Source organism: Lemur catta, chromosome 2 (assembly GCF_020740605.2).
Source record: "Lemur catta isolate mLemCat1 chromosome 2, mLemCat1.pri, whole genome shotgun sequence".
NCBI lineage: Eukaryota > Metazoa > Chordata > Mammalia > Primates > Lemuridae > Lemur > Lemur catta.
The window spans coordinates 78974892-78988818 of record NC_059129.1 but is presented as its reverse complement, the minus strand read 5'-3'; the positions used below and the strand labels follow the sequence as shown (position 1 = coordinate 78988818).

At 37.2% G+C, this 13927-nt stretch overlaps 1 protein-coding gene across 2 annotated transcripts in view; it reads right to left on the bottom strand.

Moving 5' to 3' along the window:
• Positions 1-13017: 13017 nt before the first annotated feature.
• TTK (TTK protein kinase) overlaps positions 13018-13927 on the bottom strand; it is a 36437-nt gene continuing 35527 nt past the window's right edge. For both annotated transcript variants that reach the window (XM_045543931.1, XM_045543932.1), the window contains exon 22: positions 13018-13435. In XM_045543931.1, coding sequence (XP_045399887.1) covers positions 13352-13435 — 84 coding nt within the window. In that variant the 3' untranslated portion in view covers positions 13018-13351. The remainder of the gene's footprint in view (positions 13436-13927) is intronic.

The following is a 13927-nucleotide window of genomic DNA, read 5'->3' as shown; positions in this document are numbered from 1 at the left end:
TATCTACTGTTCTGGCTCCTCTTTGTGGAGGAGGCAAATACCACCTATGTTTAGCCAGCCCACTTCCTCTTTCACAAGTCAGGAAGAAATATATTAACGATAACAAATATTTATTATTTATGTTGTGCCAGGCACTGAACTAAGCACTTTTCATATATTAACTTATTTACTCCCCACAATGACCCTAGGAGTCAGGCACAAGGTCTTCATCTGTAAAATGGGGGTAATAACTGAAGGATGGAGTAAATAACATTTCCAAGATCACACACATAATAGGTGGTGGGTCTAGGATTCAAACTCAAGTAGTTGGTTCAGATCTCACTCTTTCCATTACTACCTTTTTATAATAAGGTACTGATCAGACTAAAGTTTTGCTATAAATCAATAATAAAAGATAACACATTTATTGAGTACTTGCTAAATGTCTGCCATTGTGCTAAGCACTTTTCAAGCATCATCACACTTAACCTTCAAAGCAATCGTGTGAGATGTTATTATCACTACTTTGATGTAAAGAAACCAAGACTTACAGAGATAACTACATAGTTGTGAACATTTACTAAGTATTTAATATTAAGATTAAATAGTTATGAACAAAATCATCTAGTGTGTGACAGAGCCAGGATTCAGACTCTGATCTGAATAACCCCAAAGCCAATTTCGTTAATTAAGCAAACAGTGGAAGCAGATGAACTTTCAGGCAGGGTTTGAATTCACAATTCAAAGCCAGAAGCAGAGACAGATATTAATGCCAAGTATATTTTAGTCACTATGTTACTTGCTTTTACATCATTATTTCCATTCATCTCAGTTATTGACATTTTTTTAGGATTACGTCTCACTTCCAAAAATTTGGGATCAAGTTAAGCATTAATTATGCTTGTCTTTACATAAAATATTCATAAGACAAGACTTATAAAAGTAATATTTTTTATAGCTGTAGTTTTTTTTTATTTGTTTTCAGAGGCATAGGATGGTTGAGTCAGAGTTAGTCTCAGCTCTGGCAATAAATAGCAATACATTGTTGGGCAAATTGTTAAATTTTCTGGGCTATCTCTTCATTTACAAAGTGACAGAGGTTGGCCTCTGACACAATTCTAAAATCCAAGATCCCTCTTGGGGATTTCTGCAATGTGTGCTTCAGGGAGAAAACAATTCCCTGGCTTGTGGTGGTTCATGAATGTCAAAATCATCCAGATCACAGAGTCAGATTGGATAAAAGGGATTTTCATTCTATCATCGTCTCCTTTGATTCCTACTCATCTGCTCCACCTTATTACTTGGCTCCTACTCACCACCCAGCATGAGGGTAACATGCTCCCAGGAGAAACAGTCATTTAAATTACACAGTCCAGCTGCACTGTTTTCTCATCATTCTTCTCCCCCTAGTTTCTCCTCCTGTATCTGTCCCCCATTGACCTTCCTTCACTGTTCCTCCCAAACTCCCTTTATAGACTCAGGTATTCAGCAAGTACTTATCAAGTGCTCACAAGGCGTGTCTAACAAAGACTATTTCCCTCTTATTTGTTTCTTTTAATCCAAATAACACCCATTAAAGAAAATCCCCATGTCTGAGCATTTACTATTTATAGTGGTGTTTCCCAAACATGCCTGATAATGGGAACACTTGGTACTTACTCAAGCCATGGATTCTCAGGACCCTCCCCTGAAGATTCCAATTCAGAAGGCCTATGCTGGGGCTTCGGGAATCCATGTTTTCCACAAACACACCAGGTGTTCTTGTTATTAGGCCAGTTTTGGAAACACTGATACAAAGTATAAGGAAGTAACAAGGCGAGTGTGATACAAAGAAGCTTAATATTACAAAACCTCAAGAAGCTCATAGTCTATGAGAATCTAGAACCACAGACAAAGAATGATGATTGTCAATGCAAGGTATAATGAATAAGTGCTAAATGATGCATTAGACCATATAAATGCATAAGACCAGAATAAGTTCAGAGGGAGGAGAAAGTGCTGGGCGGGGCTCAGAAGTAAGACTTGACTTAGCTGCTGCAGATGCACAGGATATGAGTAAGTATAAAGAGCATGGGGCATGGAATGGCATGGAATAGCAGAGAACAGAAAGTCTCAGTGGAGCAAAGGAAATGCAGAAAGAGGAGTTGATACAATTCTAGAAGGCCTTGAATTGCAGCTGGGTCCAGGATTAAGTTTGAACTTAATAGGGAATAGGGAGCCCTTCAGGATGTGTGAGCTGAAGAGGCAAGTGATGAAACAAGGTTTTTAGCAGGTGAATCTGTTTATGATGTTCCTCAGTGGCTCAGAGGCTCTTACCCAGAGGACTTGTTAAAACAAAAATTGCTGAGCCCCACGTCAGAGTTTTTGATTCAGTACGTCTAAGATGAAGCCTGAGAGTTTGCATTTCTAACAAGTTCCCAAGTGATACGGATGCTGCTAGTCCAAGGATGACACTTTGAGAACTAGAGTTGTACATGATGGGTTGAAGACCACTATAAAGAGTGAAGTGGGATGGCCATGTGCCAGGACAAGGGTGGTAGTTTGAAAGATAGAAGTGAAAGAATAGAAAGGAATCACTGAAAGAAATTGGTGTGGTTGGAATAGGTGTGGGAGAAGTAAGAAAAAAGGGAGACAAAATTTTTAGGTTCAAATCTGTGGAACAAATTGGCAAGAAAAAAAATGGAGAAGCAGAACCATCTTAATTGTAAGAGGAAGATGAAAAATTCATCTTCATCATAATGAATTGCTGCTTGGATTGAGTCCTTCCTCCCTTGTTCCAAGTTGCTCCTGGTCATAGAAAATTAAGCAGCAAGGACGAGCTGGTGAGGACAGATGAAAGCACAGATTGGCTGGAGTACAAGGAGCATGTTCTGCACACTCACCAGACAGATGGGGTAACTTGTGATTGACACTGACCTGACCCACTTAGCATGCCTGTCTCAGCCTGAGCCCTGTATCAAACCAGTCATTTACGTAGACTCACACCCAAACCAGAAATTCCTGCTTACAACTAGAACCACAGCTGCTGTCACTGCCACTTCACACCCACCAGGGTGCTGGAACCTGTGAACCCTGACTCACTAGGCACCTGGCTCCCAAACTTCTGGGATGGGCAGCATCCTCTTGCCCTTCCTACAAGGGGGCTATTTCTAGTCCTATGGAAAGTTTGGGCAAGCCTAAGATTGCTGAGGGGAAAGAATCCAGTTTAGGGTGGGGAGAATATCTGGTTATTACAAAGAGCCCTTGGAGAGTCCCCACCAGAGATGGGAGCCAGCCATCCCCCTCAGAGGTGGCAACAAGGTAGAGAGGGAGGACAGCTCTCCTTGCATCCTGCCCTCAGCAGCTTCCTAGAGCTGAGGGCACAAATAGGTACACTGTTTGCCCCTTGGTGCCTTGTCAACACTTCCATGAATTTGCTCTATCATGGCATCAGCAAGAACCAGAAAGTCAATGCCAGGACATTTGGGCTATAGTCACAAATAAAGAAACATAAATGAAGTTGCCTCCCCTCAGATCACAGGAATAGGAGTTACACGGAAGTAAGCACCTGGAGGGCACAGACTTCAGTTTACTTAATTTCCTTGAACATAGAAATACTTCATTTAGGACCATGTGTCGTATGATGCCTCTGTGGAAAGCCAAACCCCTGATGTTGTGTGTTACCTGCTCTGCCAGCAGGGCATTTCCAGAAAAAGGGTCTGCCCCTGGGAGCACCCTTCATCCCTAAATATCCCAGTGTTATAAACTAGGTCACCCAGAACCTGTAAGGACCTCTCTCTGTCTCGCACTTTGGAGGACACATCAGTTGCTGAGCTAGCCACATTCGCTAATATGGCTAATACTGCTTCTCCATAGAACACATTTTATAATTTGTTCTTTATTTCCAAGAAAAAAAACTTTTGTTCACATATTCAAACAATATTTATCAAGTGTCAGTTTGGACTAGGTACTGCATTAGGCACTGGGAATACAGCACTGAACAAAACTGATAAAATGTTCTGCATTCTGGGAACTGGCATTACAATGAGTGAAGACAAAAAATAAACAGCTAAATAATTCAATTATAGAGAATGTAGGAAGGATACATATTATAAAAAGTAATATAGCAAGGAAGGGAGTTATGAAGTATAGGGAGCAGGGAAATTATAATATTAAATATGCTATTTAAAGAAGGCCTCACTAAGAAAATGACATTTGAAGAAATACAAGGAGGTGAGGGAACAAGTCTAGTGACTATTGAGGAAAAAGCATTTTAGAAAGAGAGAACAGGAAGCCAAGGGCCATAAGGCAGGAGTGTGCCTGAGGCATTTGTACAGCTGCACACAGCAGGAGAGACTATCACGTAAGGACTTGGGCATTTATTCTAAATTAGGTGAGACTAGTTGGAGTGTATTGAACAGAGGAGCAACGTGATCTGACTCAAGTTTGAACAAATCCCTCTGGATCTGGGAAGAGTAGAGTCTAGAGGAACAAGAGTAGAAGAGTAGAAGAGTTAGGAAATTACTGCAATGATCCCAGGTGACACAGGTGGAGATGATGAGAACTGTTAGAATTCTGGATATATCTTGCAAATAGACCCAACAAGATTTTCCGATTAAGACAGCCTTTGATTTCTCTCTAAAATATTATTTAACTAAATCTACTGACGATGGTGTTGGGTTGGCTACCACACACCAGGGATGACTTAAAAGTAAAAACAAATCTCAATTTCCAAAGCTAATATCAAATTGCTGATAATTTTTTAAAATCCATGATGGTTTCCTGATTTTTATTTATTTGTGGATCTGTGTTATTAGTTATGTTTTAGGACTAACATTAACTTCCATTCCCCCCAAATGGAAAAAGTTAACAGCTTTGAGAGCAGAGGTTCATTCTGAATTATTTTACACAAAAATAAAAACGAGGGAAATATCCTGATACATTCATATGCTAGAATATCTCATAGCCTTCAAAATGATATTTATGAAGGGTTTAAATGACAAGAAAATACTTAGGAGAAAGGTATAAAAATAACAATATAAAACTGTACATATATTATTATCTCAATTGTATAAATATGCCAAATGTGATTAATTCAGATGGTAGAATTAGAAGTTATTTCTATTTCTTTCTACTATATTTCTTTCAACATCTACTTTAGTCAAGTAGACTAAAATGAGACTATTTTCCTTTCTTTTTTAAAAAAATTTCCTTTCATTGTAATATTTTTTAAAAACCGCTAATGAGAGATTCACAAGCAAAAACCACCATTTATCCAAAGAGACAGACAAGATGGAGGAGGCAATACACCAGGTTAATTTGGTTTGGTTAAAGTCCCACCAAGGGGAAGAGGAACAGGCAGCATGCTCAAGATTTCTCAAATATGCAGTCCCAAGGTGACTTTTTGGTATACAACTGTAGCCCTTCTCCAAAGACTTTCACTCTTTGTCTCTTTTCAACACCACCTCCCACCACCACCACCAGCATAATTCCTAGCGGATTTTTCTCCATGGTAGAGATACCTAGCTAGCTCACTGTTGCTCTGTGACTAATTATTGTTTTCTTCATTTGCAAATGCCTTTTCTTTTTATAATATTCTTAAGCTAATTGGAGGCTCTGTAACTGGAGTCAGTACAATTGAAGCTGGATCCTCTGTTTCACTTGACTGCACACCAACTGTGTCCTTGCCTTACTTCACTCTTGTGGTAGGAAGAATGTAAATAGTCATCCACCATCACCTCCTCTTTCCTCACCTATGGCTACAGTAAATCTTTATGAAGTTAAATAAGCATGTTAAATTTTAAAGCTAATCACTAAAAAATAAAGAAAAACTCTAAACCTTCCAAACCAGTAGAGGGGAAAATATGGAATAGGAAAACAAACATAACACTGAAAAATAAAACAAACAAAAAACAAAAGGTAAACAAAGAATAAAGGAAGCACAGAAAGAATGCGTTATTAGAAATAAAAACAAATGAGGGTAGAAATACAAACTTATCTATAGCATAATGAATAAATGGATCAAATTTGTGTGTTGAAGAGAAATTGGTATTTAGAGAGAAATATATAGCTTTGCATGCTTATTTTGGAAAAGAGAAAAGGCTGAAAATTAATTAGTTAAGCATCCAAATTAAAGACTAGAAAAATAACAAAATAAACTCAAAGATATTTGAAATACAGATATTAAAGATATCTGTAAAAATATCTTTATCTTTAAATGTAAAGATAAAGAGCAAAAATCAATGAAATAGCAAAGAAACTGCCAATAGAATGGATCAAGAAATGTAAGAGTTTTGTTCTTTCAAAAGACTAGTAAAATAGATATAATTCTATTGAGATTAATACAGAAAAAAAGGGAAAGCAAAAGCAATAATACTAGGAATGAAGAAGGGAAAATCACTGAATATAGACAAGAGATTAAGAGACTAGTTTGAGAGCATGTTCATAACTTGAAAATTTTCACAAAATGGAGAAATTTCTGTAAAAAATAATAGCAAAAACTGATTCAAAATGAAATAAAAAGCTTGAAGTTTTCTATAGCTACTAAAGAAATTGAATCAGTAATATTACCAAAAATATTTTCAAAGAAATATCATCTATAGATAGTTTTACAGGTAAATTCTTTTTTTTTTTTTTTTTTTTTTGAGACAGAGTCTCGCTTTGTCGCCCAGGCTAGAGTGAGTGCCATGGCATCAGCCTAGCTCACAGCAACCTCAGACTCCTGGGCTTAAGCGATCCTACTGCCTCAGCCTCCCGAGTAGCTGGGACTACAGGCATGCGCCACCATGCCCGGCTAATTTTTTCTATATAGATTTTTAGCTGTCCAAATCATTTCTTTCTATTTTTTTGGTAGAGACGGGGTCTCACTCTTGCTCAGGCTGGTCTCGAACTGCTGACCTCAAGCGATCCACCCGCCTCGGCCTCCCAGAGTGCTAGGATTACAGGCGTGAGCCACCACGCCCGGCCCTACAGGTAAATTCTATCAGCTTTTCAAGGAAGCGATAACTAGTAGTTAGTTATCAGTATGATGGTTACTGGAGTTACACTAGAACAGCACTGTACAGTAAAAAATTGTCTGTGTCGATGAATATGTTCTCTATCTGTGCTCTCCAATACAGTGGCCATTCTTCACATGTGGCTAGTAAACACTTGTGACTAGTACAACCAATGTTTAATTTTAATTCATTTAAATGTAAATACCACATGTAACTAGTGGCTGATGTATTGGACTAAGCAGATCCAAAAGAGGCCTTTTTTTTCTTTTTCAGATTTAAAATAATGCCATATCACAATTTATATTGATTTCCTCAGGCACCAAAGAATAACTTTAGACAAGAATAATTGAGTCTGTAACCTCTGCACTGATAAGTAATGAACTAAGAATAAATTATGCATATTTGACTCTAAAATGATAAGCAGTTTCATAGTGCCCCCAAGTGGATATAAAATATTAAGTCATTTATTTTCTGTCCTTGTCTTTAGCCTTTGCATGTCATATTTCAGCAAAAGTAGCTAAAATCTCTACTAAATCTTGCTATTTGTATAGGGCGTTACAGATAGTTATTTATCTGAACTCTGAAAATAAAATGTGCTTTGAGTATCAAATTTTCAATTTCTTTCAGGTTTTAGAAAAATAGCATTTTTTTTCTCTTTGATGTCAATAGTTTGAATTTAATTTCTTTCTCTGAAACAACCTTGTGAATTAAAGGCCAAAGACAAATAGGGCCCCTGCTCTTCAGATCCCACTTGAGAGAGGGCCCTGTTTGGCCTCCTCTGGCCACTCTCTGAGACTCTAGGAAATTCACTTTGTGCTTCCTCCCAAACAGTCTTATCCACTTTTTTGGCTCTCACAACCAGCTTTATAGTACAATGTTGAGATATATAGCTCATGTTTGCCAACATAGAGACCTCACTTCAACAAGGATGCTGATCACATCAATACCTCAAACTCACATCAGTATCTTTAAGTGTGCCATGTCTGAACTAAATTCTCTTTGACCAAAACCAAACTTTTTCCCTCTAATTCCTATCTCATTTATGGACACTGTCATTCCCTAATCACCCAACTCAGAAATTCAACCTTCACCCAATATATCCAATAGGCCATCTGTACCTTCTTATAACACCTCCTAAATATCTCTTGAATGTGACCCCGTCCCTGTCCCCACAGACATGGCTCAGCGCAGGCCCACATGGCTTCTTACCTGGACTACTGCCGTAGCATTTTAACTGTGATTCCTACTTTCAATTATCTTCCACATTATGGCCAGTTTAAATACTTCAATGGTTTCCTATAAGGAGCTGCCTCTAGCATTGGTTCAATGCTCCTTGCTGTGGTACACAAAAGGCTTTGTGATTTGATTCTCTTTAACTTCTAAAGCTCATCTCTCATAACTGCCCCCTCATGCTACTCATCCCTGAAAACTGTTGCATGCTCATCTGTGCAATCTGTTCTTCCTGTAACACCCCTTTCCCTTCTTTTCACTGTCTCCTGGATCTCCTCTGAGATTCAGTTTAGACCTCTCAGCCTTACAAAGTTCTTTACCCTCCTACCTATTTCCATAGTCCTTCCTCACTCCCGTTGCTCTTTGTGCATAATTCTCACAGCTGTTACTCCACCACGTTAAAAAACCTTTCATGCATTCTATCCACAGGTATTTATTGGTAACTATTATGTGGCAACATAGTTTTAGGTATTAAACAAAAGAGATTGAAATCTCTGCCCTTAAGGAACTTCCATACTAACAAGGGGAGACAGATAATAAATCATTAACTTCTTTGTAATTTATTTTTCAAATTATGTCAAGGGTATATGCACTTTGCAGGGGGAAAAGGTAGAGCTAGGGGCATCAGGGATGCCAGGGTTATAGGCTGCAAGTTGCACTATTAAATAGGATTATCAGAACAGGCCTGCTTGCAATGGTGATATCTGAGCAGATTTTGATGAAGATGAGGGAAGAGCATATTGGGGGTAGGAAACAACTAAAAGTAAAGGCTCAAAGGTGATAGCTGCCTCACATGTTTGAGAAAAAACAAGGCCAGTGTGGCTTGAGCAGAGAGAACCTGGGCAGGAGTAGGTAATGAGTCAGAGAAGTTGCAGGAGATAGGATCACACAAGGCAAGGGTCCCCAGCCTATGCTGAGTTGTATAATTATTTTGTTATATATTACAATGTAATAATAATAGAAATAAAGTACACAATATATGTAATGCACTTGAATCATCCCGAAACCATGCCTCCACCCCCGCCCCCCATGTGGAAGAATTGTCTTCCATGAAAACGGTCCCTGGTGCCAAAAAGGTTGGGGACCACTGACATCTGGGCCTGGTAAGCCATTGTAAGGATGCTGGTTTTTAGTCAGAGTGAAATTGAGAGCCATTACAGGGTTTTGAAAAGAGGAATGATATGATCTAACCATGACATTTTAAAAGGGTCACTTTGGCTGTCACGTTAACAATTGGCTATAATGGGTAAGAGGTACAAGCAAGACCAGTTAGGAGGCTGTTACAATAATCCAGGTGAGATGATTCTCAGAACAGGTTGGCAGCAGTGAGGTGGCAAGAAATGGTCAGACTGTAAGATATATTTCAAAAATAGAGCCAGCACATTTCCTGATGACTGGTTATGGGCTGTAAGAAAAAGTGAGGAGTTAAGGATGACTCCAAGGTTTTAGGCCTGACTAACTGGAAGGATGGAATTGTCATCAGCTAAGATGGGGAAGAATTTGAGGGGCACAGCTTTTGACAGGGGTCAATTTTATTTTGCATATGCTTTGTCATACAAGTGGAGATATTAAATAGTTAATTAATATATTAATATAAGTCCAGAGTTCAAGAGGTAAGTCTGGGTTAGAGATATAAATAGGAGAATTATCCACAAGCATATGGTCTTTAAAATCATGAGATAGGATAAGAGCCCAAGGCAGTGAGTATTGATGGAGATCTCTCCCATTAGGCAGAAAGCTCCTAGAAAACTGGACTGAGTTTACTGTTCACAGTATTCTAAGCACTTGACCCAATTTTAAGTAGATGCTCAGTGTTAGGATTTCTTACCCATAATCTCACCCCACTAAATAGAGATGACAAAACAGAAAACCAAAAAATTCAAGACAAAATTGAACAGCCAACCTAGCTCACAGCAGCACATTCTCACTTAAGTCTCACATATTCTTTCTCCCATTCTGGCCACAGGTCCATTCAACCAGCAGATAGAACAGAAGGGGAAGAGGTCAGAGCATTCAAGTACTCCTACAGCCTTTCTCCTTGGAGGTGGAGAAGCATAGTCGATATAGGAATGGTGGGAACTAGGCTGGGCTTACAGATGTGCCTAAAGCTGAGAGGAAAGACGGACCCTTTCTTCTGCACTTTTCTAGGATTTCCCAAACAAGAAAACTTCAGAACCCCATTATCTAGCTTCCTAGTTCTGGATTCACACAGAAAAGTTATTACTTCATAGATATGAAAATTGTTTTCCCTTTCTTCCTATATTAACTATTTCTCATCTAAACTTATATTTTATATAGGATTTTATAGACTTAAGACTGAGAGGAGATGTAGGAGATCATTTAGTTCATCCTTCTAATTTTACTAATAAAGGAGACCAAGTTTCAAAGACTGAAACTTGCCCAGGCCCACAAAGCTTACCAGAGAATGCTTAGAGCTGAGTTCTTTCCAGGGCTCCTTCCCTTTGGCCACATTGTACAACTACTAAATAAAAAATGCATTTATTAAACTCCAAGCAGGTTCAGAGGGAAAAAAATTAAACACTCAGAAAACCTTCATATATTCCTTTATTTAGCCTAGGCACAGTAAAGGGGAACACAAAATTGCCAATAAAATTTTTTCTTATCAAACACCAGGACACACTAACTCCTGAAAATCAGTGTGTATATGATATTATTTACTATAAAAGACTATCAGATTAGCAGAGTACTGATGACACACTTAAATTGGATACCTCAGCTGGCTTTTATAACTCATACAATGCTAGGATGTAGCCGATTCAATCCAGTTACAATGGAAAACATGCTTGGGGAATGTGTGAATCCAGGTAAGAGTCCTCACTTGCTTAATTTCAAAGGAAATAGGTGCCTTTCAATAGTGAGATTTATAGACTGAGTTATTTATTTATCCTAGGTCCACCTACTATTGCAAGGTGACAAATAACACTTTTTCCCACATTAAAATTTCTAACTCTTAATATGACAAGCATTAAAAAAATGGTCATATACACAATAAATCTCAAGATGATTTTTGCAAGATGAAAGAACCTTAAAAAATAAAACAACAAAACAAACAAAAAAGATGATTTTAAAGAGAAAAAAATATGCAGTATTATCAAAGGGCACATGTGGATAAATTGTCTGACTTCCAGGTTGGATTTTTATGTCTTCTCCATGAGCAGGTTTGCAAAACACCAGTTTAAGCTTACCAGTTATCTATTCCATTAATTTTAAACCAATAACCCTGAAAACTAATAACCACAGCAAAAAATCTCAGAATCAAGAGAATGAGAAGACAAGCCCTAGACTGAGAGAAAATATGTGCAAAACACACATCCGATGAAGGACTGCTATTCAAAATATGCCAACCTCTTAAACCCTAACAATGAGAAAATGAACCACCTGATTAAAAAGTTGGCAGAAGACCTGAACAGACAGCTGACCAAAGAACATATACAGATGGCAAAGGAGCATATAGAAAATGAAAAGATGCTCAGTATCATATGTCATTAGGGAAACGCAAATTAAAAAGAGATACCACTACCAACTTATTAGAATAGCCAAAATCCAAAACACAGACATTAAATTCTGACAAGGATGTAGAGCAAAAGAAACTCTCTTTCATCGCTGGTGAAAATGCAAAAGGGTACAGCCACTGTGAAAGACAGTTTGGCAGTTTCTTACAAAACTAAAAACTCATACTCCTTGGTATTTACCCAAAAGAGCTGAAAACTTACATCCACACAAAAACCTGTATACAGATACTTATAGCAGCTTGGGTGACAGGCTAAGACCGTCTTTATTCATTACTGCCAAAACTTGGTAGCAATGGAGATGTCTTTCAGTAGGTGAATGGATAAACTACGGTATATCCAGACAATGAAATATTAATCAGTGCTAAAAAGAAATGAGCTATCAAGCCATAAGAAGACATGAAGGAATCTCAAATGCATATTACTGAGTGAAAGAAGCCAATCTGAAAAGGCTACATATTGTATGATTCTACCTATATAACATTCTGGAAAAGGCAAAACTATGGCGATAGTAAAGATATCAACGGTTGCCCGGCATTAGGAGAGAGGGAGGGATTAATAGGCAGAACACAGAGGATGTTCAAGACAGTGAAACTATTCTGTGTAATATTATCATGGTAGATACACGTCATGTCATAGATGTACAACACCAGGAGTGAACCCCAATGTAAACTATGGACTTTGAGTGATAACAATACGTTAATGTAGGCTCATGGATTGTAACAAATGTACCACTGTGGGATGTTGATGTTGGGTCCGCTGATAGGGAGGGAGGTTGTATGTGTGTGGGGGTAGGCGATATATGGGAACTCTCTGTACTTTCTGCTCAATTTTGCAGTGAGCCTAAAACTACTCTAAAAAATAAAGTCTATTAAAATCTTAAAAAAAAACTTGGGAAACGAATCATATGTGATGATACCTTTAACTAAGCTATTAGATTCAGTAAAGAGACTCTGGGGCCACATTTATAATTACCAGTTGCCACACAGGTCAGACAGTGAAGACAAGCTATATATAATTTTCACCAGAGAATCCAACATGATACTCTAAACACCAAAAACATTAGATACTATGAAGAACAAAGGGAGAATTGAAAGAGCCAAGTATAGTCCTAAAACTATAGACTATATTGATGCCATAAATAATTAGAAAATCTATTTTAGAATTCAAACTTTTTGGGTTTTTTTTTTGAAAGTTCATTAAGGTCCACTCCCATGTCTTCCCTTAATCCAATATTTATTAAGAATTTTGCTGCCATGCCAATAATACATTTGCTTGAAGAAAATAACTTTACAACTTTGAAATTTTAGTGTCATTTTATGCTACAAAGCTTTATTTATAAAGTTCTTCAGAATGTCAGTTGTCCACCCACTATTCCAAGTGTGAAATGATATCAAATAGATTACATTTATAGGAAAGCATAAAACAGAGAAACCAATTCTATAATTTAATATACACACTATCATTAGTGGTTGTTATTTTTAAAGTTTTCTTTTGAGGATAATCTACTGAATATTTTTGCTGATAATATTTCAGAGTAAAGTTGTCCTCAATAGCAGATTTCCACAGAGAATCAAGAACATTAACAGTTCAATATATTTTACAAGTATCATTTAACAGATAAAGAGTAGCTGCAAATTATTTTTTTTCCCATTTTTTTTCAAAAGTCTTGGATGATGAAGAATCATGACTTTCACCACCACTATAGTGCTCATATAAAGTCTGAAATTAAAAAACAAAAATCTGTTTTGTGATATTTTTTAGTTCAGCATATTATCAGATTAGTAAAGGTATCTCAACATATTCTAAAAATAATAAGTTTATCTCTCTTGCTCTTATAATTGAGAAATTATTTTATAAACTATTTGAGATAAGAAAGAATTTTAAACACCAAGTTTGGCCTTAAGAATTACCTATCATGAGATGTAGCTCAATCTTTCTATAAAAGAAATATAACATAGCTATCAATAAACATATGAACCTTCAAGACCTTCTTGATCTCTCTTACTTTTTCTTAAAGCTAGTCTTAGATAAATTCCTATATGTAAAATATACACATTAGGAAACAATATATATTCTCAGATGATATTTAAATAAACAGAAGACACAAAAATTATTATAAAAATGAGTACAATTAGGTATATTAAAAATCTATGCATTTGAAAAAAGATTTAAGGCTTAGCTAACATCTAAGATGACAGACATCTTTGCCCT